General features: G+C 44.6%; 1 protein-coding gene across 1 annotated transcript; it reads left to right on the plus strand.

Annotated features, from left to right (window-relative positions):
• Positions 1-6,801: 6,801 nt before the first annotated feature.
• On the plus strand, positions 6,802-24,202 carry LOC134602150 (patatin-like phospholipase domain-containing protein 2). The gene is made up of 9 exons (XM_063446718.1): positions 6,802-7,148; positions 15,301-15,533; positions 16,719-16,784; positions 17,528-17,737; positions 19,456-19,516; positions 20,315-20,524; positions 21,148-21,280; positions 22,284-22,400; positions 22,566-24,202. Exons 1-9 carry the CDS (start codon positions 6,962-6,964, stop codon positions 22,846-22,848), a joined length of 1,500 nt encoding a protein of 499 aa, XP_063302788.1. The 5' UTR covers positions 6,802-6,961; the 3' UTR covers positions 22,849-24,202.
• The last annotated feature ends 3,063 nt before the right edge of the window (positions 24,203-27,265 follow it).

A 27,265-nucleotide genomic window follows, 5' to 3' on the forward strand; every position in this document is an offset into this window, starting at 1 on the left:
GTGTGTGTGTGTATTTAGAATGCGGGCGGGGGGAAGGGTTGGGTGGGGGTGGCGCGGGGGGAAGGGTTGGGTGGGGGTGGCGCGGGGGGGGGGGGGCGCCTGAGTTTTGTCCTGCCTAGGGCAGCACAAAACCAGGATACACCACTGCTAGTTGTTCAAAAATCACATAAGAAGGGGAAGGACCAAGACTGTAATGAAACGCATATCTCATGCAAAATTGATGAGTGTACAAAACCACTCAAAAGACCCTCTGCTCGTGAGGAAGACAAATGGGCTCTGAAGGCCTTCACAGGAGTTTAAAGGACTCCTTTAAAACGTCCTCTGATCAGTGCTGTATTTAACCCAAGGCAAACTAGACATTTGCCCTGGGCGGCCCTAACCAGGTATACCCCCAAACGTCTACTCAGACACCCCCCCTGTCATGGGGGGTTTGAGAGCTGACTTGATGGCCTCCTTATGAACCACCCCGGCGGGTGGCTGTACTAGCATAAGAGGCGGCGAGGGAGCTGTGATCTCCCCGCTCTGCGCCGTTTACTGATGCCGGGAGCCGGAATATGACGTCATTCCAGCTCCCAGCATCAGTAGACAGCCAACGAGGCACAAGGAAGCTGAGCAGGAAGATCACAACTCTCTTGCTGCCTCTCGTGCCAGTACAGCCACCCGCCACACAGCAGCTACACTGGACCCCAATGACAGATCCATGCCATCTCTCCCAAAGGTACGGAGGCTGGGTGTAAAAATGTAAATAATAATATTAATAATTTGTGAGTGTGTGTGTGTGTGTGTGTCTGAGTGTGTTTTTCAGTGTCTGTCAAATCAGTGAGAAGCTGTTTGTCATTGAGTGTGTGTGACTATCAGTGTGTGCCTGTCAGTGTTTGTGTCTGTCATTGTGTGTGTGTGTGGGTCAATTTAGTGAGTCCGTGTCTGTCAGTGACGTCTGAGTGTTTGTGATTGAGTGTGTGATTGTCAGTGTATATTTGCCAGTGTGTGTCTGTGTGTCTGCCAGTGTGTGCTTAAAGAGCCACTATAGTCACCCAGAGCACTTAACCCTGCAAGTGTATTTATTGCAGTTTCTCAGACACTACAATAATTACCTTGAGGGGTAACGCCACCTCTAATGGCTCTCTTCCAGACAGCCACTAGAGGGACTTCGGGGTGGTTAGGCAACCAAAAGTCTCTTAACTGATGCTGGATATCCTCACGCTGGCACATCAGGCCAGCGCACGCAACACAGCAGCTGCCATCAGAAATTCACCCGTGAAAACCTTCCCTCAAGTCGGTCCGGGATGCTGGTTTTCGACACATGACACAGCTTGATCTCTCTGGATTGCCATACAGTAACTCGCAGACAGCCGTGATCGAACCGCAATGCACACGGACAGCCGGCTTGAAGCAGGACCACGCAAAGCCCATGGAGGGTATTGGCTAAGCCGAAATTCACAAGGACACTATGCATATATGTCTCTATGCTCCAATTCTACTCAGTATGTGCATTGCATAACCGTGATCTAAGTTTCTGTGATGAGCCAACCTCACTGATCATACCCATGATTAAATCAGGGGTCTATGGGGTGAATTTCTCTCCCACACATATTTCAGCTACCCAGCTTATTACAAAACAACATGCATTGACCCTCTTAGATCTCTCTAAGCTGGAATGTTTAACCTAACCTATCAGTCTGCTTTACTCGTATTCCAATCTATTCCCAATACATATTAAGCAACAGACACTCGATATTGCCTAAAGTTAGCTTGTTTAAAATATAAAATTGTGCATGTGTTCTCGAATACCCCAAATGTAAAGCATGATAATATGTCTGAGGATTGCTGTTGGGGTACCTCAAGCTTGTTTGTAATATTCTTATGCAATGCAAAAATAAAAAATAAAATTAAAATTTAGAAAAATCTTGCCAAGATAAATTGGTGGACATATCTTGTCCTGTGGCAAAAATGTTTGCTGCTGTTTCTGGGAATTCTTCCCAGGGCCGTCATTAGGGGGTGACAACCATGACGGCCCTATAGTGGTGGAACTGCCGCCGGTGCAGTTGCACTGAGGCCCGCACACTGATGGGGCCTAACGGGTGGCCCACGCACTTTTTTTTTTAACCCCATAAGGACACATGACATGTGTGACATGTCTGTATGTGTGTGTCAGTATGTATGCCTATATGCGTGTATGTCTGTTTCAGTATGTGTGTATCTGTGTCCTTTTGTATCAGTGAATGTGTTTGTGTCTCTGTGTATATTCTTGTGGGCGGGATTTGAAGGCGGTCCCTGTGGGCGGGCTTGGAGGCGGGCCCCCACGAGCCCAGACCCTGAGCTGAGTTAGGGGCCCCGTATTTTCTGGTGTTCGTCCCTGATTCTTCCAGATATCCTGAGATGATAGACCCAACAAATTGTATGCTTTTTGGAAAATAGTAATGCAGCCCTGACTAGCGAATGCCACAGATGTAAAAATTGACCCACAATTATCCAACTGGACCAGCTGGAGAAGGTCTCCTATTCAGAGATTCCTTTTTTAAATTTTATTATGTTAATGGTTTTATAATTTTTGACATATACAGAAGGATAAAGCCATACATCACAGAACTTTGACATTGAGTGTCGTGGTAGAGTGTGTTCACATAACAGGTCAGAGATTAGGTATTTGCTACAGAGTTATTAATTTCCATCATAACAGTCTCATGCGTTTGCCTCATAAATCCGTTCAAGCGGTGCATTTTAGTCAGAAAGGCTTGTGCTATTTGGCGGTCTGGAGGCCTCTGAGGTTGTGGCTCACTCTACGTGGACTCTGGTGAGGTGTGATCTTGTTGTGAGTATTGGCTCGTGGGGGATGGGGCGGTAGCTGGGTAGAGTTCTTGAGGGACACTGGTAACATTGAATTTTGTAGTTTGGGTACCCTTTTGCGTCCTGGAAGGAGGACAGGTTATACGGCAACCTTGGTAGTTTCCAGGCTCCTGGGATGTTCCTGGGATGACAGGACGAGTCCATAGGGTGCCCAGTAGAAGAGTTCTTGGCCTAGGTGGACGAGTTGGGCAGAGAGAGATGAAATGCCTTCTTTCCCCACAGTTGTCACGTTCACAGTAAATGATGTGGAACACAACTGCAGATTTCTTAGGACTTTGATCTTTTATTAAGACACTTAGATGGAACTGAGACTTAAGTTCCAGAATTACAGGTACTGTTTCTTTAAATAATAAACGGTTTGTTTCATTTAGCAATGACAAGGTTCAGAATTCATTAGAGTCCGTTATTCTTGTTAACAGTTCAAATTATAAGAGATTGTATACATTGGAATTATCAGTAGCAAGACTGGTGCAGCAAAACTTAAATAGTACTTGTTTTGAGGGATGCTGTAGCAGGCTTGCTGGACAACTTGATAGCAGACTTTAGTATGAAGAGATAAGACTATCTGTAGCAAGACAGGTACAGCTGAACTTGAATAATACTTGATTTGAGGAAAGCTGTAGCAGGCTTGCTGGAAAACTTGATAGCCGACTTTAGTAAGTTGAATTAAAGCTTTAGCATTGTTAGCTCTTAACTCAGAGACTGTAAGTTACTTAACTTCCAGAAGTAGAGGGATTGTGTCCCCAGCTCTCCTCTGAGGCGGTTGCTTCAGTGAATGGTTGCAGAGAGTGCTGGCACCTGTCGGTGAAGAGGAGAGATGTTGGGGACTTGAATATTCCTCCAGTCCGGTCCAGTAGCGAGTGGTCGTCTCAGCGAGGTATGTGAGTCGGTGAGTTGGCGCGGTACGCGGTTCAATAATCCAGCGTCTATCAGCTGGTGCGGTCGCATTAAATAGCAGACCGTGTCAATGGGGGTGTGGCTAAGCTCCGTCAAACCCGGAAGCATGAGGAGACATCGGGAGGCTTAAGGCCTGACAACAGTATAAACACAGGCCATGGGCTCTCCTATGGTCTCTTTCCTTTAGAGGCAACCTAGTATGGTGAATCCAATCTCCATGGGTTCCTCCCTGTCCACTGGAGTTACACGGCTTATTGGAGTATAGTCAGGGTAACAAGGCAGGTCCCTGGAGGTAGTTTCATGCTACAACAGGACGGGGTCTATGAAGTCTTTTTCTCTAGGTACCCAAGATACACAGGTACCTGGAGCAGGCTTGGGAGTTGCTTTCCTGGAGGAAATTGCGGTCGTAAAGGATGCCCAACTGTCAAGGACAGAACACTTAGACTGCAGCATTTGGTGTGCCCATGTTTTGAGCTTTCCAGACAGCAGGTTGATAGCTGCATGGACCATGAAAAAGTCACTGGCATATGTCCGATGCTTTAAGGCAACTAAAATTTCACAGTCCACCCTTCAGCATTGGAAGGATGAACGGCTACCGTCAAATCTCTTTGTCAAAACAACAAATAGCTTAGAACAAGCAGGTTCCGGGGCTGGGCGTACTGTACCTTTAAGAAATTGAACTTCTCACTGCAGTTAAGTAAAAGTCTGGGCCAGGCTGGACACTTTCTGGGAACGTAGTGTGCACATCTCTGCGGACTCCATGATGGTCAGTTCATTCTGTAACGGCTTACCTGAGGTTGGAGTCCGGTAGGCAGAGATATATGATCACCCTTGCAATTAAACACAGACCAAAGTGGTCAGGTAAGAATTCACCTAACCTGTGAGTCTGTGCAGGATATTGCTCCAAGTCGCAGTACAGGTAAGGACACAAGCAGAAGAATCGTCAAGGGTAAGCTAAAAGTCAGAGGGTGCCAGAAGTTAGGATAAACGAGGGTAAGCCAAAGTCAGAGGGTGCCAGAAGTCAGGATAGACGAGGGTAAGCCAAAGGGTGCCAGAAGTCAGGATAAATGAGGGTAAGCCAAAGTCAGAGGATGCCAGAAGTCAGGATACACGATAAGAAAGCCAAGGTCAGGAGCCAACTGGAGAACACTGGATCACAAATACAAACACAGGAACCAGAGTCAATGAACTGACACTGCCCTCACAGAGAGACAGTGTTTTATACCTGGCTGATTAGGCATACTATACAGGTGGACCAATATTGACAGGAGCAGTCACAGGTTAAGTCCAGCCCCCAGTGCTGGGGACATGGCAGGGCTAAGTTTCAGGCCAACTCAAGAACTGAAATGGCTCAGAGGCAAGAACACAGGCTTAGAACCATAAAGCACCCAGGTTCACATTCCTTGTTGGGCACCTCTGGGGTGACCTCGTCTGGATGTCACAGTGAGAACCGTGACACCCAAGCGTCCGAATTGCCGAAACGAATTGGACCAATAACGAATTGTACATGTCTAATTCCAATAAAGCTAACGTAGTTAATTTCTTTGTCCTTTTCGTTTGACTTGAGCAAAGCTTTTTCCTGTGGGCAAACATCCCCTAGTCTGTAGACTTATGAAGGGTATTTGATTTAAGCGCCCTCCATTCCCTAAATATCATTCCACCTGGGATGCTACTCTGGTACTCCAATCAATAGAATCTTGGTGTGACAATGACTCATTATCCCTAAAATTGCTTTCATTTAAGCCTACTACTGTACTGTATCTCATTTCTGATGTTAAGGCCTAAGATCTAAATAATAGACAATATACTCCAGATGGTGCTCATTTCTCTATTGTTAGACATACCAATACTAATCTCCTATCCTTCTTTTTCTGATCATTCTCTTTTCTGTGGGGTCAATTGTCTTCAAACATAAACAACTTAAGACCTCATCTATAAGACATTCTAATCTTTCTCATTTACTAATTTATTTATTAAACTCTTTGTCCCGGTCTCTTCTACATCTTTAGCCAGATGGGTGACACAAACTATGTCTATGGCAGGTGTAACGGACTGTTAAGCACACAAGGGGTTACAAAACTGTTTAGGCGATATTCCAGAGAAAGGACGATTCCCCTTTAAGGACAGGGTCAATTACGTCACCAGGGCTTCCCTACTCACAGCGCAGTACGGAGGCTGGGCTCCTATAGAGCTTAGTTATTGGCTGCTACAGAGACACGTCACATCCCGGGGGGCGGAGCTAACTGCCTGGTTCCAATCCCTTTAAATCCCTGGGCTCTGCCTGAGTCTGCTCTCCCTCAATCCAGTCCCCGGTCATCCTGCTGTCCCCGCCATCCCCCCCCCAATAACCTGCTCTCCCCCTTAATACCCCAACTGCCAGCCTTCTCCCCCTTAATACCCCACTGCCAGCCTCTACTCCCCCCCCCAATAACCTGCTCTCCCCTTAACACCCCGCTGCCAGCCTGCTCTCCCCTTAATACCCCACTGCCAGCCTGCTCTCCCTCCCTTAATACGCCACTGCCAGCCTCTACTCCCCCCAATAACCTGCTCCCCTTTAATACCCCAACTGCCAGTCTGCTCTCTCCCTTAATACCCCACTGCCAGCCTCTACTCCCCCCCCAATAACCTGCTCTCCCCCTTAATACCCCACTGCCAGTCTGCTCTCCCCCTTAACACCCCACTGCCAGCCTGCTCTCCCCTTAATACCCCACTGCCAGCCTGCTCTCCCTCCCTTAATACGCCACTGCCAGCCTCTACTCCCCCCAATAACCTGCTCCCCTTTAATACCCCAACTGCCAGTCTGCTCTCCCCCTTAATACCCCACTGCCAGCCTCTACTCCCCCCCCCAATAACCTGCTCTCCCCCTTAATACCCCACTGCCAGTCTGCTCTCCCCCTTAATACCCCACTGCCAGTCTGCTCTCCCCCTTAATACCCCACTGCCAGCCTCTACTCCCCCCCCCCCCAATAACCTGCTCTCCCCCTTAATACCCCACTGCCAGTCTGCTCTCCCACTTAATACCCCACTGCCAGCCTCTACTCCCCTCAATAACCTGCTCTCCCCCTTAATACCCCACTGGCAACCTTCCCCCTCCTCTAATGACCCGCTAACCTGAACCCTCCTCTCTGACTCCCCTTTCACCTACTGCCCCCCTCCTAAACACTCTGTTAGTGTGCCTTCCCCATACCGGTCTGCTCTCCCGGTCTCTGCCGCCGATATGTGGGACTTACAGCGGGGCTGGAACCTGTCTTTCGCCGGCTGCGGGTTCCTGGGGGTGTACCATGTGGGGGTGTCCAGCTGCCTGCAGGAGAGAGCCCCCCGACTCATCACAGAGGCCACCAAGATCTATGGGGCATCGGCGGGGGCCCTGAACGCGGCCGCCCTGGTCTGTGACTGCTGCCTGGGTGAGTGGGAGCCTGGAGCCCTCATTATTATTATCAGCAGGTACTATAATGTTCTATAGACCCCCTTACCCATTATATGAGCTAGTGGGGTCCCCATTGCTTTATATAAACCCCATTATCAGCAAATACCATAATGTTCTATAGCCCCCCTTACCCATTATATGAGCTAGTGGGGTCCCCAGTGCTTTATATAAACCCCCTTTATCAGCAGGTACCATAATGTTCTATAGACCCCCTTACCCATTATATGAGCTAGTGGGGTCCCCAGTGCTTTATATAAACCCCCTTTATCAGCAGGTACCATAATGTTCTATAGACCCCCTTACCCATTATATGAACTGGTGGGGTCCTCATTGCTTTATATAAACCCCATTATCAGCAGGTACCATAATGCTCTATAGACCCCCTTACCCATTATATGAGCTAGTGGGGGTCCCCAGTGCTTTATATAAACCCCCTTTATCAGCAGGTACCATAATGCTCTATAGACCCCCATACCCATTATATGAGCTAGTGGGCTCCATTGCTTTATATAATCCCCCTTTATCAGCAGGTACCATAATGCTCTATAGACCCCCTTACCCATTATATGAGCTAGTGGGGTCCCCATTGCTTTATATAAACTCCCTTTATCAGCAGGTACCATAATGATCTATAGACCCCCATACTCATTATATAAGCTGGTGGGATCCCCAGTGCTTTAAATAAACCCCCCATTATCAGTAGGTTTGATAGCCCCCCTTACCCATTATATGAGCTAGTGGGGTCCCCATTGCTTTATATAAACCCCCTTTATCAGCAGGTACCATAATGCTCTATAGACCCCCATACCCATTATATGAGCTAGTGGGCTCCATTGCTTTATATAAACCCCCTTTATCAGCAGGTACCATAATGCTCTATAGACCCCCTTACCCATTATATGAGCTAGTGGGCTCCATTGCTTTATATAAACCCCCTTTATCAGCAGGTACAGTAGGTTTGATAGACCCCCCCATACTCATTGTTTCACAGCCCCCACACACCACTCTGATCTGTGGACAAGCTGGGAATCCGGTTTATTTGCATTAATCACTAGCTTTACCAACAGTCCATCATCCCTTTCATGTGCTGATTGCTGGCACTAGGGCTGTAATCAGACAGGAATGGGGTAAATAAATTGCATTCAGTAAATACACAGAAAGCTCAGTGGATCCCAACTAATTGTATTGTTTGTCTTAAAGTCTTCTCTCAGGGTTCCTTGTTTTCTGATTTGAAGATCAGATATGAATAATGTTAATACCAGATATAAATGCCAGGTTGGGATTGTGTTAATTATTATGTATATATTGAGCATTGCCCCCTGTGGCCCAACATGTGATCAGTACATTCCCTGCCTGTCTGCAGAGAGATACATTGTCAATCATTTTCAATGAATGCTTTTGAACTGTGTGTGTATTTGGAATGTTGCAGTCATCATATGGAGCTGGGATGTGATTGGCTGGGAGCAGTGAGCTGATTGCTCCCCTCCTCCTCCACCTAGGAGGTTACTGTCGGTCATTGCTCTGACCTCTTGTGTCATCGCCCAGAGAGTGTCTAAAGGATATCTCCGCCCCTTTACCAAATCACCAGTTTGTCAGTAATTGTGTCTGTGTGTGCATGTTTTGGTGGTTGTTGCCGTTTTTAAAAAATATACAGGAACCGGTTTAACGACCGAAATGAGCTCACAATCTATAGAGCTCCGATGTGATCCTTTATTTCATAGTTTATTCACCATGAGTTAATAATAAGAACCCGTGACATTCTGTAGTTGATGTTTTCTGGATACAAACTAAAACTTCTGGTATTGTTCTAAAAGTGATTTTCTTACTGCGTTTAACATTCCCTTCCTGCGCCAGAGACAGACATTGTGGCGAGACAGTTTGCTGAAACTATGGGATAATGCCACCGTCAGTCTGTCTGCCTCGGCTCATTCATTCCTAATACATTCCTTCAGGCTGATTAAAGGGATTAATGGGTCAAAGGCAGCAGGTTGTTTATCAGGTGGGTTTAACACTCCTTCCATGCGATAGTTGTGATATATTTCTCTAAAACTTAGGAATGAGGTAACATTCTAATTAGAAACCCACATAATTTGTTACAGAAACACCGAACTAACCAGTGGTATCCCATATCGGTTTATGACAGATTACTAGCCACATCTAACAACTAGCCAGTCGTTTGCAATAACAGGACCGGCATTACTCCCTGCACATGTCAATCAACCTTGCCTTCTATCTCAATACACCCTCTGTACAGCACTGCAGAATACTCTCACTGCACGGCGCTGCGTAATGCCCCCACTGCACGGCGCTGCGTAATGCCCCCACTGCACGGCGCTGCGTAATGCCCCCACTGCACGGCGCTGCGTAATGCCCCCACTGCACGGCGCTGCGTAATGCCCCCACTGCACGGCGCTGCGTAATGCCCCCACTGCACGGCGCTGCGTAATGCCCGCACGGCGCTGCGTAATGCCCGCACGGCGCTGCGTAATGCCCGCACGGCGCTGCGTAATGCCCGCACGGCGCTGCGTAATGCCCGCACGGCGCTGCGTAATGCCCGCACTGCACGGCGCTGCGTAATGCCCCCACTGCACGGCGCTGCGTAATGCTCCCACTGCACGGCGCTGCGTAATGCTCCCACTGCACGGCGCTGCGTAATGCCCCCACTGCACGGCGCTGCGTAATGCTCCCACTGCACGGCGCTGCGTAATGCTCCCACTGCACGGCGCTGCGTAATGCTCCCACTGCACGGCGCTGCGTAATGCTCCCACTGCACGGCGCTGCGTAATGCTCCCACTGCACGGCGCTGCGTAATGCCCCCACTGCACGGCGCTGCGTAATGCCCCCACTGCACGGCGCTGCGTAATGCCCCCACTGCACGGCGCTGCGTAATGCCCCCACTGCACGGCGCTGCGTAATGCCCCCACTGCACGGCGCTGCGTAATGCCCCCACTGCACGGCGCTGCGTAATGCCCCCACTGCACGGCGCTGCGTAATGCCCCCACTGCACGGCGCTGCGTAATGCCCCCACTGCACGGCGCTGCGTAATGCCCCCACTGCACGGCGCTGCGTAATGCCCCCACTGCACGGCGCTGCGTAATGCCCCCACTGCACGGCGCTGCGTAATGCCCCCACTGCACGGCGCTGCGTAATGCCCCCACTGCACGGCTCTGCGTAATGCCCCCACTGCACGGCGCTGCGTAATGCCCCCACTGCACGGCGCTGCGTAATGCCCCCACTGCACGGCGCTGCGTAATGCTCCCACTGCACGGCGCTGCGTAATGCTCCCACTGCACGGCGCTGCGTAATGCCCCCACTGCACGGCGCTGCGTAATGCCCCCACTGCACGGCGCTGCGTAATGCCCCCACTGCACGGCGCTGCGTAATGCCCCCACTGCACGGCGCTGCGTAATGCCCCCACTGCACGGCGCTGCGTAATGCCCCCACTGCACGGCGCTGCGTAATGCCCCCACTGCACGGCGCTGCGTAATGCCCCCACTGCACGGCGCTGCATAATACATTGACACTTTATCAATAACACTGCCTTTGTGGACTAGCCCCCTTTTCATTCTGCCGTTCACCTTTTTGGCTGAGCAGTGTGATTAGTTAGGAGGTCAGCAGCTCCCCCCAGAGTGTGTAGTAGAACAAGCTGTCTGAGTGATCTGGAGATGGCTTTCCCCCGCTCCCCTTGCACTGGCAGGGTGTGACCCCATGTCCTACCTAATGTTGTCCAGCACAGGGCTGTACCATTGTGCAAGGGGAGTGAACAAAGCGGTCTGTTACTGCTTCACGCACAGGGGTGAGCTAAGGGGAGTGTATGCGGTGTGACTTACCTCTGAAGGTGGATTTACTTTGAGTGCCACTCCTGTGGATTCTCTTTACAGTCATGCACCCAACTAGCTAGTTAACAGTGTGCATGGCTGTAACATGAACCCTCACTGTCTCTCACCAGCCCCCAGGGTTAGTTGTATATACATGTCATGCACCTCGCCACATTCTACGTTGCATAATGCCACTGTCATTCACCCAGCCACACAGTGTCGCATACCACATACAGTCACACGCAGCCACCCACCTAGTTACATCAACCTCACCCAATCAGTAAGATAATTACCCATCCAGTCACATTCACCCAGCCACACAATGTCACATACCCCATAGAGTCACACAAAGCCACCCACCTAGTCACATCAACCTCACCCAATCAGTAAGATAATTACTCATCCAGTCACATTCACCCAGCCACACAATGTCACATACTCCCATACAGTCACACAGTCACGTACCCCCATACAGTCACACAAAGCCACCCACCTAGTCACATCAACCTCACCCAATCAGTAAGATAATTACCCATCCAGTCACATTCACCCAGTCACACAAAGTCACGTACCCCCATACAGTCACACGGAGCCATCCACCTAGTCACATCAACGTCAGCCAATCAGTAAGATAATTACCCATCCAGTCACATTCACCCAGCCACACAATGTCACATACTCCCATACAGTCACACAAAGTCACGTACCCCCATACAGGCACACGCAGCCACCCACCTAGTCACATACCTTCATACAGTCACATCAACTTCACCCAATCAATTAGATAATTATTTACCTCACCCAATGAATTATTTACCCACACAGTCAGCCACACTTACCCACACTGTCAAATCATGTCCATCTTCCACTCCACCGATCTAATAGCCTTACCCACCTAGTCACTGTCACATAGCTACCTGCTCCCAACAACCTATATTTGTTCACCTACGCTGGAAATGAACCCCACAGGCTTGCAGTGGCTAGTAACCTTTGAGACCTGGCTAGTAGCATAGGACTTGAAATTTTAAGCCCTAAACATACATCTATTATCCACATGTACAAGTGCGGTCACATTACACTCATTTATAAGAAATCTCCACCTGTATGCTTTTTTGCGATGTTGGGAATGAGGAATGGGTCCCACCAATATCTGCAGTGTTTTTATGGTTAAATGAACACTATGGTTTAAGGAATACAAACCTGTTTTCCAAATGCCCTGCCCCTAATTCTTTATAGGTTTCCACTGTGCCATAAAACTTAAATATTATTATTCTCTTGCGCCCTGTTTTTTGCTCTCCATAAAACGCAATTAAAATCAATCTTTACTCCCCTCTTTCGATGCTCACCTTTCCACCTCCTGCAATGTCATTGAGGAGGCATGGCTTCCTCCATGATTGACCAATCCAATGCTCCATGATGGACCTGGTGCACATGCGCGGTAAGAGCCACATTTGCATCCAAGCTTCCCAAAAACTCAATGCTTTCCTATGGGCTTGAGTATTACTCAGTGCAGCGGAAGTGCCTCTAGTAACAGCGTGACAAGTGTAATCCTGCAATTCTACAATCACTGCAATGTATTTTACATTGCAAGGTTAAAATGACAGTGGTCCTTGGTTCCCCATTCATACAGAAACAACCCACTCCCTTTACTGACACCAGGGCTGGGTCCTCACAATTAATACCAGTGAGATATAGAGGGGATAACTTACTCCAGATGTGTATAAGGAATTGGACCCGGTCACTGAGACCTTACTTATAGGGAGGAAACATTTGGGCTCCGGATTCTATTTTTGTTTTTGTTAGAGCCCTGGTGTATAGAATGTCTGTGTTTTCTTAATGTTATTTTTATCACTTACTGCAAACGTTATAAAGTCATTATTGCAGTTTGTGTTGACCTTTTACCTTGTCTGAACCTTATCTCTTGATGCTGATATCTTGTTTATAAGCAGGAGGAATGTTTTGAACAGATAAAGATTCATTTTTTTTTACAAATTGGGAAATAGGTATCTGTGCTGCTTCACCTCGTTGTCCTCTATAGAGGCGAGTTCTCTCGGTTGTGATGGATAAAGGGGTTAGATTACAATTTGTATACTGTGCCCTTGGTAGATTCCTGCACTAATTACAGATTCTGTAAGAAAAGAAATTATTGTGTAAACAATGGAGCAGTCACCATGGAAACCAAGAGACCATAGCTGCTGAGTGCTCCACTTTATTTTAGCACTTGGCCCAGAACCACTTTATTACATGCAGTATCTGTCCTTTCAGATTGTAAACTCAGGTGAGCAGGAACATAATCTCATTGTTTGAAAGTGAGTTGTTGTTTTTTTTGCCCTGACCGTACAGCGCTGCAGATCTTGTTAGTGCCTTAAACATAGCCGCTAGAGTCTGCATGCTAAGCACTTCTGGGTCTGCTGTTGTCACCAGAATCAGTGTCATGTCTGTGACACAGACCCTTTGCTCAGATCATGCTTCACATCAAGACGCAGAGGCCACTTGAGTCTCTTACTGAAATTTGAATATTTCACATCAGTTAAAGGAACACTCAAATGACCATAACAACGTCTTCCCTCTTCAGTAGTTATGGTGCTGTCACATGGTATGTAGTCAATGTTTTTTGTAACAGCTGACAACTTACCTGGGTCCAACACCATGTGCGGTCTTCTCCTGTGGGAGAAGCCAGATTCTATAGCTGTTTACGCAGGACCGTGTTCATTACCTGAGAGCACTGATGCTCCCAGCCAATGGGTGTGGCCCTGCTTATATCTGTAAAGCCAAGTGGATTTTGCTGCAGGACAAGAACGGAACCAGGAGCTGAGTCCACAAGCACCTGGCTGGTAAGTTGTCAAACCGTGCGACAAAACTGTGTGACATCTTGTGACATCTCTTTGCACCATAACCACTACAGTGAGCTTTATTGGTTATGATGCCTAGAACGTTCCTTCTAATAATTCCTTTACGCCTTTGCAGTGAGGTCACAGTATCATATCTTTGTCAGCTTGACATTGAGAGAAATTACAGATGTGATTTAGAAGAAATATAACTAAAGGGATCTTCCAAGAAATGTGTTAATGTGTCTCCTATCAGTGATCCCAAAGGGCAAAGCTTGTAAAATCGAAATCTGACTTGGTGAATGCATGTTAAAGTTCAGAATTTTTGTTTTCATACAGCGCCGGCAATTTCTAGTCCTGTCGGCAGATTGCCGCATAACTATAGTGTATCTCTGATGTCCTGCACACACATTATAGGAGATTCCCAGTAACAATTGTATACGGGTTTGTAGCGTGTGATTCAGTAAATCGTTCTATCCCAGTTCAACATGCACAATATATAAAAAATGTATGCTTCTAATGTGTTTTGTATCATTTTTGCCACTCATTGGAGTACGTACCTAGGTTATTTGGTGCCTGAGGCAGAAATATAGATTTCCGCCTTTTTTTTTTGTGTGTGTGTGTGTGTGTCTCCCTCCTCCCCAATCCCATTTGGGAAAATTACACACACACACACACACACACACACACACACACACACACACACACACACACACACACACACACACACACACACACACACACACACACACACACACACACACACACACACACACACACACACACACACACACACACACAGAAAGTGTGCATACAGCTGTTGATTTTTATGTATTGATTTATTTAATATGAGTTCCCTCCCTTATCCTATCTTTAATTGTAGCGGAGTCCCAGTCCTGGGGTCCGGTGGCGAGCTGTTTTGATCATTCTGTGCGCATGGTGTACAGCTCACTGGAGTGATGTCATTAACTGGCTCCCAGAATCGATACAGGAAATGTGAAGGAGCTGTCCAGTTAGTGCACAGAGCTCCCTCACCTCCCACTCCACGGTACTCTTAAATCTGCAGAGCAGGTCTCTGCTGCATGGAGCCCCAATAAAAATTGCACTGGAAGGCAGGTACAGGCTCTTCCCATTAAAATGACTGGCTCTGATGAGAGGGTGTGCTCTGTGCACTCACCTGCCAACTGGGGTGACTACCCCCCTCCAGTTGGTACACCACTGCTGCCGCTATAAAATGCCCCAATACCCCGCTCTGTTTGGAGATTAGAGGTACGCTGCTTTTTGCAATCACCTTCATTAGCAGTCCAGTCACCAGTAGCTGAATACTACACCGCTTGGCCATATCTACTGTAGGTGCTATGCCAAGGATCCCCAACCCACCAGATGTTCAATTATGAATTCTGTTGCATTGCTCTATTTCACCCCTTGCTGAGCCTTGACCCCTGGTAATATGTTTAATAGCGGTGTATGTGTTCTGTTACAGCTGAGTGTTGCTCTGATGTCATGGAAGTCGCCAAAGAAGCCAGAAAACGGAATCTGGGTCCGCTACACCCTTCATTTAATTTGGTGAAGATCTTAAAGAATGGACTGTATCGAAACCTGCCTGCAAACGCCCATGAGCTGGCATCGGGCAGGCTGTGTATCTCACTCACACGGGTCAGTGATGGGGAGAACGTGCTGGTATCGGACTTCAACTCCAAAGAGGAACTAATCCAGGTATCTCCATTTGGGTTCAAGGTCTCAGTATTTAGGCAAGAACAAGCCTTTTTGGCCCCTGTACAGGTTCACTCCCCCAAAAAACTGCCAGATGGGTGAATGGATTCATGTTTGTCCCATGGACATTTGGCTTATTTTGTACTTCAGGAAAGCCTTATAGGTATCCCATGGACATGCTGGTTCAGGTATGGTGGCACCATCTCCTTACTGCTTCCACCGGAAGGCTATTCAAGGTGTCCGCTACCATTTGTATTATGGATCGACTTATTATCGGTCTGGCCAATATTATCGGACGTTATTCCGCATTTTCAGCAATATTGGTATCTGCCTATAATGATACCGATAATGCCAGTGGTCGCAGCGGTTTAGCACACGCCGTCTTCAGCTCCTCTCTTCAACTCTTGTGAGCCCTGGCCATCAGCGCATTGTACCATGGCAACGATCCACGCGACACACCACGCTCACATGAGTTGGAAAGAGGATCTGCCGGAAAGAGAAGAGTGCGTGTAACAGGTCCTAGCAACCCCCAATTCAGTATGAACCCCCTTGGAAGCCTCCACAGAGTCACTGGACCACCAGGGAGTGTAATGCCCCCTCCTTGCCCACAGATAATAGGCATGGAGGGAGGAATGAAATGATGAAAAATAAAAACAAATGATTAAATAATTTAGTAATAATAATTATATGAAATAATAATAAAAAAAAGCTTTTAATCCTCAGAAAGGATTAGTCACAGAATCCTGCCCTATATATATATATATATATATATATATATATATATATATATATATATATATATATATATATATATATATATATATATATATATATATATATATATATATATATATATTTATATATTGCCTAGGTGAGGTGTGTGTGTGTGTGTGTGTCTATTTTTTTTTTTTTTTTATAAAACTTATATTCTGGGAGACTTGAAGTTGCTGTTTAGTGAATGAGTGGATTTTGTATGTTAGGCAATATCAGTCAAACTTTAATTTGAATATTGGCTTTTACTGCTTCAACTGTAAGGCAATTCTAGGTATCTACTACTCTCTCTATATTACAGTAGGCTATTGCTACTTCCATTGGGAGGATATTCTAGTTAATATTTACTATCTTTCTCACTTTGCTCTCCCCCCTTTACATCAAACCCCATGGCAAACTCTACCTCTTCTCTTGCAGGCATTAATCTGCAGTGCCTTTGTACCTATTTACTGTGGGCTCATTCCCCCAACTTTCAGAGGAGTGGTGAGTATTTCTTGCTGACTGTGAATGAATAGTCCCAGATTAACTGTTTGCTCACCTGTCAAAGGAAAGGAAGGATTGATGTCTCTAAATATCCCAAATCCCAGTAGTGTTTACATCTTCGAAAACTGCCCAGATTAACGAAAATGATCAGTAAACATTTACTCTGTTAAGCGGAATTGGGTCTCGCCTGTAAACATTGGTGGTGTTTTTCTGAGTATTGCTAATCTTACCGTGCACCTTCACCAGACTGACCTTTTTATTTTATTCATAATGCAAGGGTTTTACAGGTCAATTGCTGATAGAACTAACATTTTCCCCTTTTTATTTATAAGACAAGAAGAAGAAAAAAATCCATTGGTTGTTGACAAATTTACTGCACCTATAACTGGTATTTGAAACTTTTATTAATTTATTAACCCTGTTGGAAGTAGGGCATCAACACGGGGACTGCTAAAGTCACCATGGAAACCAGGGATACATTTCAGCTGACTACTCTTATTTTGCCGTAGTTTTTAGGACAGTAAATCCATCTAATCGATCATTATGTGATCAATATACACGATCACTCTGTGTTTGCCCTGGGATTACCGAAGGGTTACATTTTAAAAGTGGAGCAAACCGCACACTGATTTCAACGTTGAATCTGTGCTCCAGAATTAATTTATATAAATGATGTATCTGTTCCAATAGCAACCAGTTTATCTTGTGCGTTTCCTGATATTATTTTTAATGTGTTCCCATAGCGTTATGTTGATGGTGGCATTAGCAACAACTTGCCTGAGTACGACTTAAAAAACACAATCACTGTGTCTCCATTCTCCGGGGAATCCGATATCTGCCCGAGGGACAACTCTGCCAACTTTCACGAGCTGAGAGTGACCAATACGAGTATTCAGTTCAGTTTGGCGAATCTCTACCGCTTAACACGCGCACTCTTTCCACCCGAACCCAAAGTAAGTTTGCAGATTACCTGGCCACGTTATTTTGTTGTTCCCTTGAGAAAGTCTGCTGTCATTTATTTTTTTTTAAACACTGCTTTTTATACCAATATCTTGGTTATAATCTCAATAAAGTGATGCCCAACCATGGGCCGTGCTGTTTTGTGGTTTTAGATATTTCCTCTGAAATTGGCAGATATATACTTTACATGTTTAGTAGTAGTATTTTTTTTTGTAGTTTTCTCCCTTTCTCCTCCTGTGAAATATTGCCAACGTGTCCTAAGATGGATAATATCGCCCTAGCTGTAGAGCTAAATTACTCAGTGACTTGTGAACCGTGGTGGAATTGCTTTCATGGGCGTAGACTCGTAACCCCTAGTGGAGGCTACATACTGGTGTAACTTGTAACCGCAGAAAAGCGAAATTGTTTTGGGACAATCCGAATAAAGTGTTCTCAGTCTATCGTCCTAAATGGCCCCGGCTGCTAGCATACGGAAGCTGTTTTAATGTACCTGGTTGTAACGGCGCACCCCGGGCATAAAGGGGTAAACCGCCGTTTAGAAGATCTTCCCCTTCCAGAGATACAGCTACTGTAGAACACCAAACTCCCGAATTGGATACAAGGGAATGCACCAAACTCCCGAATTGGATACAAGGGAATGCACCAAACTCCCGAATTGGATATAAGGGAATGCACCAAACTCCCGAGCTGCATACAAGGGAATAAGGTAGCACTCCCGAACTGGAACCTCACGAATAGCTGTTAGCAGCTTACACTTGGCAATCAGTCTCTATCAGCATACAGTAAATCTGCCCCCCCAAGAACGAGACAAAGCTCTGTGTTGAGGGTCAAGCAGTGAACAGACAGAGCTGTGGGTTTATTGTTCTTATATACACATTAGTACCACCCGCAGTGTTTTGGAAAACAACCAATAAACACGTACAATACACTCAGACACTCCCACACAAAATCCTCCCCTCTGCCTGTGATACAATTGCCTTACACAATGGGTAATGTAATTACCACAAGCAGAGAAATACAGTTTTTTCACATTATTCATAACTTTAAAAGTATGCATCACATTCACATAAAACTTACATTTTCAGAATCCGCATACTCCAAATACAAACATATGTCAAAATCATACAAATTGGTGCAGGGGTTCAAAAGATAGATCGTAGTCCTTTGTGACCAAATGAAGCATGGCTTTTCTGCCCAAAACCAGTTCCACAGAGTCTTCTATCCGGAGATAATTGGGAAGTAATCCAATTATCTCCAAGGACAGCGGCAAAACTTCATTAAGCACATGGCGGTAAAAAAACAGTAAAATACAATAAAATACACAAGGTTACATTTATTACATAAAATACAGACATGCAACATATCCCCAGATAGCTTAGGTCTGAGCACACATTATTACTGAATGGCGCTCAGACCACACACATACAGTTCAATTGCCATGGAGCCAAAGTCTTTCCCATTGTCTTTCATTATACGAATGGGGGCAAGCACCAAATGACCTGGCTTTCATGTCTTTGCAGGGGAAAATCAAGCGTTTCAACATGGGGCCATAGTCTAAAGGCAGCAGGTGGGCAACCAGGCTCCTCCAATGCACAGTGGCGAGATTGGTCTTGTCACACTGGTATTGATGTAAAGTGTGTATTAATGATGATTCTATGATTACCGGTGGAATCGGTCTCCTTTTTTCATGGTCGTTGAATTGTTTTCGCAGGTCCTTGGAGAGCTGTGTCAGCAGGGATACAATGATGCCCTGAGGTTCCTACAAAGAAACAGTATGTGACTTCAATGTGTATTTGATTCTTCTCCTTTGTGTTATTTGGTTCTTACGTTAGTAATATTGGGGAGCCCAGCATTTCACTATATTTCCCAGAATCCTTTGTTGGTAACGGAGTGTTAAAGTAGCCAAGGGCTGAGCTTGGACACCCCAGGTTTGTATGTTACATGGGAGTGGGTGGAGAGCGTGATTTTCTTTAGCTATTTATCTGGCAAGCTGTGTACCCAAGCCATAGGCTGTCTTAATAAGAGGAAAATAAAGTACATGCGCAACATTCTCAGCCACAGTTACGCAGGAGCCGTAATTAACGCTGGCTGGCTATCTGTTAACTGTTTTGGTCCTCTCAAAGAACCTAGAATTCCTTTCCTGTTAAATAAACTTGTCCGTTCAGGGAAACCTTATAATAGCACCGTTCTTTTAGCAGGGATCACCTTTATCAACTTTTAAATTTTACACAATATCATATCACCTTTGCTTTATATAACATTTTAAATGTCTTGAATTTCTAAAAAGGATAAAGGATACCATGTAGGTGTGGTGTGGGTATTTTTTCTCTCTCTCTCCATTTTTATAGGTATATCCACATGCTAGCAGCAATATTCTATCTTATATAAATGAATAAAGATGTGTTCTGTGCCCATGTGGTGCCTGGGATGTGAATCTGGGCATCTTTGCGTTGATGTGCTCACTTGATTTTTCCAGACCCTCCCTTTACAAGCTAAGTTATACATGGTTTTTACAACTTATAACTAAAGTTATTTTTTTTTTGTGTGGCTTTTTTACTGTTTCTTTGTAGATCTCTTAAGCACGCCGCCATCTCCTACTACTGATGTGCCGTTGCAAGAGCCTGAGACCTTAACACCATCCCGCTGCTCGAGCCCAGACTGCAGGGTGCCCCCCAAGGCAGAGGAGAAAAAGGATACGGAGACAAAACAGCTGGTAAAATCCACACCATGGCCCCTGGATAAGAAAATTATTGAGAAGCTGCCACCTCGTCTGCTTAAAGGTATATCTGGCTTGATGATCCGCTCCCATTAATTTTTTGTGCACTCTTACTTAATTTGTATTATGTATAAATGTTGGTCTCTACAGCAGCACCATTCCTGTAAAATGCATGTTCTAGGTGTGTTCCAAATTCCCGTTTGTTTTAACTGCAAGCTCATCAGCTGTCATGACGCTACGTCTGTATTCTCATAACTGTGCAGCATGAAGAGCCATGAACATGTTTGGGATATATTCCATAAATCAAGCAATGGGGAGAATTAACAGGGAATTGCAATTCTTAAGTCAAAATATCTAAACTGGAGAAGCTAAAACCTGCAAATCCCTTGTCCATTCTCTTGATTTTAGTTAATAAACCCCTAATAGGTAAATGTACTGTCATGCAGAATACAGTCTACCCATAATGCACGTGGCCCTGTGACTTGCCCACTTTAATAATTATTCTTGCTTTTAAATAAAAATAATTGTATTCCTGCATTTCAAGAAAGTGCAGTTTGCCGAGATAAATAAAGGTTTATCTGCAAGTTATTTTTCCATTGTGGTTTTATCAATTCTAGCTAAGATGTCCTGCCAGTTAATATGGTGTAAGTCTTCGCCTGTCTAATGCGTGCTCACCATTTATTTCAGCGCTGCATGAGGCGTGTAAAGAGAAAAGCGGGCTATATCACCAGATATCCGGCCTCCTGCCTCTGCGGGTCGCTTCCTACATGGTCCTACCTTATACCTTACCCGTGGAATCAGCATATTCTTTAGCAATGAGGTGAGACCTTTCAGAAAACCATCAAGTTACTCATATTTTCTACAAAAAACCCTGATCCGTACAGGAGCAATCCAAAAGTAAAAATAAATGTATTTATAAAGTTGGTGCATTTTTGGGGGCTTAGATTGCCGGGCAGTTCCCACCATATTGATAAAAAGGAAAAAATGTAAACTTGCTTCTCGATCTAGTTTTATCCTCTGCGATGAGATGTGATGTCTGGTGCTTCTCCTAGAGAAACATTGGGGACCTACAGTGCATGGGTGTCAGTCACCGCATTCTGAGAGTACACTGCTACTTTGAATGCTGTCTGGCAGGCGAGCAGGCTGTAACTAACGTGCGGGGTGTGTGTGTATATGTGTGGGTTTTTTTTGTGTTTTTTTTTTTTATTATGATTATAATGAAAGTGTCAATTTCACTTAAAATCAGAATTTTAGAGCCATTTACTTTTAAACTTGGGTTACCATCTCTATTATGCTCACAAAATGGGCACCATTTTTCTGTGGCCAACTTTATTCGTGTTTACGTGCATGCTGTACCACCTGTATCATTTCATTGTCCAATGAAAATAAAAATAAAAATAAAGAAAATGAAAATAAAGAATTGGGGAAAAAAAAATATCCACATTATATAAAATAAAAGGGGGTGGAGGGGGCATCGAGATGACTCCTAAAGAACTTCAGATCATAACACTTTCCCAGTGCTGTAGAAATATAATGTGTTGGTAAATTGTAAGATTTTATTTTCTTGGCAGTCTTTTTTTTTTTTTTTTTTTTTTTTTTTTATGAGAGTAGTAAATTGAGTTTTAGAATTGAGAATACAATATCCTAACGGAGTTTATTGAAATACACCGGTATGCATTTTACATTCCTTCAGTCTTTATGGTCCCAGTGTTGGCTTTCACACACTAATTCTTACTTGCTGCGTACTGTGTGCCTATTAGCATTCTACATGTCTGTTACCCAGTAACGTAATTTCATTCATTGTCTCCTCTCTCAACCCCCAGGTTAGTGGAATGGCTTCCTGATATACCAGATGATGTTCGATGGATGCAAGCACAGATGCTTTCTGTCGCTGGCGCAGTGTATTATCAGGCGAGAAAACGTCTGCTTCCTATCAAAAGGTGTGTACTCACTGTCCTGGGCCCAGCCACTAAAACTACTTATTTATTAACTGAATTGGGTTACTAAAACATTCTTTCCATCTCTTAAACATTGAAACTTGTCATTATAACGCTCATTATTTACAGGGTAATTCACTATGTTTATTTATTTATTTTTAAATCTAGACCACCTGCCCACAGTACACTGCGCAAGTGTCTGAGCCTACCTCCTCAGCTTTATCAAACATCGTCTTACCTGTCGCCCAATAACTTCTCTTCCACTGACCTGGAAGGTTGGGTTTTTGATTTCTCCAGCCCTTCAAGCCAGAGTTATCTTCTGAATTCTGAAGATCACACAAGGGCTCTTACCTTCTCCTCGTGTACAAGCCCCTCTCCAGGCTCTGAAGACTCAGGGGTACATCTAAGCTTCTCCAGTGATGACCTGGACTCTTCTTTTAGCCCTTTCTAGGTTTTACTAGAAAAAAAGTATAAGAAATGTAATAAATAAGTAAAAAATCTGGTGCTGAAATGCCCACTGCTTAATGGGCTGTAATTGCGATATAGTCACAAATGGTAACTATACAGAATTTGCATTGATCCCAATAATTCAGTGTTGTCTTACAACAGATACATTTAGCAAAGAACATCTACAGTGACAAGCTGAGCGGGACCTTTTTTTTTTTTTTTTAAACAATATGAAGGATTTTCAAAAATCTGAGAAAGAAACCATTACTATGGTCTTTATACGACAAACAAAAATCCAACATTATTCATCTATACCAGAAAATGGCCAGACCCAACTCTTGATACCAGAAAATGGCCAGACCCAGCTCTTGGTGGCCAACAGCTTCCAATAGCAAACTTGGTGAAAGTTCTAAAGCTTTCCTTTGCTGGTCTCTTTGAATTGCTGGGTTGGACATTACTGCTGCTATCTAATCTTTCGGGTGCTGCTTCTCAACTCAGTGTTTTTCAGAAAATGGCTTCCTAAAGGAGAGAGGACCCTTTGGTCACCAGTCCCTCGCTACCTCCTATGTCTAGTTGGACTTGAAACGATCTTGGTGTGTTAGAAATTACATTCACTTTGTTAATATGAGTGATTGCACCAGCTTCTCAATTCTGAGACCAATCCTGAAACGTATGTTCCATGTCTTAATCTCCGAAGCTTTGTTTGAACAAATGTAAATAATAATGAATTAATATGTTGATGATATTCCGAATTACCTCACTTGTGTCAAGTAAGCTGGGCTTTTACAAATATTGCGTATAGTTATTTTTATAAAACTAGAGTAAACTTCTACACTCCCACAGAATGAGCAGTTCAGTAAAATGGGAACCTGTTAAACCAATTTAGGTCTCACACCACACCAGCACTTTATAACTTCAGCAATTCTTGCTTTGTGAGATATGGTAATCACACTCAGGAGACATACGATAAGTCTCTGAAATGGGGCTGAATACATTTAATAAAATCAAGCTCCGAATAGTCGTGATTTTTAAGTCGGAAATTAAAGTCCAATGCCTTGCATTTCATCCGGAATGTTTTGGGAGCTTGTCTTCACATTGGGATCTAATACATTTAAACTTAATTTGAAGGGAACTGCAAAACCTCAGACTGACAAGTGTGACTTTTAGGTTTTTTTTTCCTCCAAAAATTTGTGTAATATTTTTGTCCTTTTCTTAATATGATATCTTGGTGCCTCTGTTTCCTTAAATCTTTTTGTATTCTTAAAATATGTCTATTCCTAAAATGCAATGATTTAAAAATCAAACCTTTTTGACATTGTTGATCTCAACCAAAAATAAATTGAAAGTATGTATTTAAATATGGCGTCTTGTTAAAATTATGATTGATTTATTTCCCCTTTCTGTGTCTAACGGTGACTAATGATATTGTCTGTAGATCTATTACTTTCTATCATCACACCCCAAATTTACACTCCTTGCCCCCTGTGTAGGTTTGTGTGCGTTTTGGTTTGCTTTTTATGTTTTTGAAGAAGTTATTCTCCTCCTGTTTACAACATTTATATATATATATATATATATAATTTTTTTTTTTTTTTAGTATTGTTGAGATGGTAATATTCACTATGGGTACACTCTACCGGTATGTGCTGTGCACACCTATGCTGTTTCAGGTGATCGATTTATTTATTTTAAAGCAAAAAAACAAACAACTAAAACAAAACACTCTAAAGCTGGATGCAAGAGAATAGTGAGAACAGACAATTGTAATAAATATGTATATGTTAAGGGATATTGGAATAAGTATTTTCATGTATATATCTTGTATAAATGGCTCGCCGTAAGATACTTCTATTTTATCCAAAAATATTAATACGCTCCCTGACATTCTTTACAAAAAGAGAAAAATATATAAATTTATTCTACACACAATGCAAACCGCAACACATACAAAAAACATAACAGATTGTACAACTTAAATATTTTACAGAGAGAGAGAGAGTAACCATCGATAGAGAGTAACCGTCTTTGTCCAGAAAGTCTGGGGAACAACAGAAATGCTGTAGAATGTGGACCTTTGTATACTGTTCTTTTATAGCCATGACTATAATGATATCAGAACTTGTAGGTAAAACTCTGGCCATATAAGGGCATATGAAAACCCTCAAACCTCTCATTCTACACCCACATTGCAGAATTCTCATAGTATAGCATATTACCTGCTGTTCTTTTTAACCCATTAGATGTCCATACAGTACCAGGGGGAGGCATTAAAAATGCCTCCAAACGCCTGCTCGGACGTCCTCTGGTGTTCCCTGCGGTGCTCTCTCCAGTTATAGGGGAATCCAAGAGCTGGCCACCTTATGAACCCTAAGGCAGGCAGCTGTGTCCAAATCAGAGGCGGCGAGGGAGCTATAATCTACCTGCTCTGCGCCCTTACTGATGCAGTGGGAGACAGAATATGGCGTCATTCCAGCTCCTGGCATCAGTAGACAGCCCGCAAAGGAGCTCACAGCTCTGTTACAGCCTCTGATGCTAATACAGCCACCTGCCTCACAGCTGCCCCACTGGACCCTAGGGACAGATCCACGCCAGCTCTCCCAAAAGTAGGGAGGCTGGGTGGAAAAATTAAAATAATAATTTGTGTAGCTGTGAGTGTCTGTCAAATCAGTGAGTCTGTTTTCCATTGAGTGTGTGTGTGTGACTATCAGTGTGTGTCTGTCAATGAATGAGTGTGAATCAGTGAGGTGGCTCTCAAATCAGTGAGTCTGTGTTTGTCATTAAGTGTGTGTGTGACTGTCAGTGTATCTACCAATCTGTGTCAGAGTGTGTTCGTGTCAGTGTGTGTCTGTCAGTGTATGTGTGTTGGTTAAACAGTTCGACAATGACGGTCAGTCGGCGTATGTGTCTCAGTGAGGGCATGTTGTCTTGTCAGTGAAAGTGTGTTGGATAGAGAGTGTTTGTGATAATAAGTGTGTGTATGGGTCAGTAAGTGTGTGTGTGCTTAAAAGGATTAGGAACGAAGAGATGGAGTTTTAAGAGGAAGTGGTGGGTTTTAATCGGGAAGAGGTGCATCTTTGACAGGAAGGGGTGGGGTAAATTTAGACTAGGGGGGTGCCTAGGGCAGCACAAAATCAAAATACACCACTGCATCCATACCTAATGGAATAGGAAGAAAGATTGTGTAATATTTTAAAACCACTCATACAGCTTGTCCTTCAGTGGGTCCCTGTTCCGGTGCCAAGCTAGTTCTAGGACAGGATTCTCCTGGATACCTGGCAAAGGGGTGCCTTATTGATGCCCATGGTTCGGAGCCTGGCCTGTGGGGGGATACATTTTAGCTTGGGTGAAGGGAGGGGACTTACCGATCGGCAGGAGCAGTTGAGGTATTCTAGCTGATTATTCCGCCCTCATGTTGGTTTGTTGTTTGTCACAGCTCGCGGGATTCCTGGCCAGCGCAGTCGAAGTAAAGATTTGGGGATGTGTCTAAGGTGTTTAGAAACAGAAAAAACACCTTATAGTCTAAGGTGCTTTTAGGGTTTTTTTTAAGCACTTTAGACACAGCCTGTGGGATTATGGAAATAAGGTGAAAGGAACTGTCTGCTGTGTGAGCATGATTTTGTGCTTCACATGCTTTTATTTCATGTAGCAGACCATAGGAATCGGTAGTTTTAGGAGATTTTACCTGGGTTATTTTATAGATAGGTTTATTTGTTAGCAGGTTTATACAATCCAGCAGGGGTGATATTATGAAATCACATGAAAGTATGACCGGGAGGGTCTGTAAGCAGTTCCAACACTTGCTATTCACTTGCACCTGTGGCTCATTGTGAGGACAGACTCTCCTGTTGGATGAGCGTCTGACTTGCAGTTGGCGATCCAGTTCATCATACGGGCGATCAGTGGAGTTGCGGTGAGGGTTCTGTCCTGCCCAATGCATTCCCTCCACACCAAACTTTAATCGGAAAGTTCCTTTACCAAACTGTTACCACAAAGTCGGACACAACCAATTGTATAAAACTGGTATTTGGTCTTTATATCTTGTAGCGTTAAATCCTTCAGTAGAACTAAGGGGGCAATGCCTGAACCCTTTAAAACAGCACGATTATCCCTCCTCCACCAAATGTTACAGCATAGCCCAGGCATATGGCCCCGACATTCTGTGAGTTAGAGTGCTTCTGACACACCCAGATTCTTCCATCAGACTGCCAGATAGTGAGGACACATGATGCATCTCTCCAGAGAACACGTTTCCGCAGCTCCGGAGTCCATTAGTGCCGTGCTTTACACCCCTCTAGCGGACTCTTGGCATTGCGTCTGTTGAGGTGCAGTTTGTATACAGTTGCTCGGCCATGAAAACCCAGTTCATCAAGCTCCAGACAAACCGTTCTTGTTCTGATGTTGAATCAGAGGTAGTTTGGAAC

The sequence above is a fragment of the Pelobates fuscus genome, chromosome 3, assembly GCF_036172605.1.
Source record: "Pelobates fuscus isolate aPelFus1 chromosome 3, aPelFus1.pri, whole genome shotgun sequence".
NCBI classification, from domain to species: Eukaryota; Metazoa; Chordata; class Amphibia; order Anura; family Pelobatidae; genus Pelobates; species Pelobates fuscus.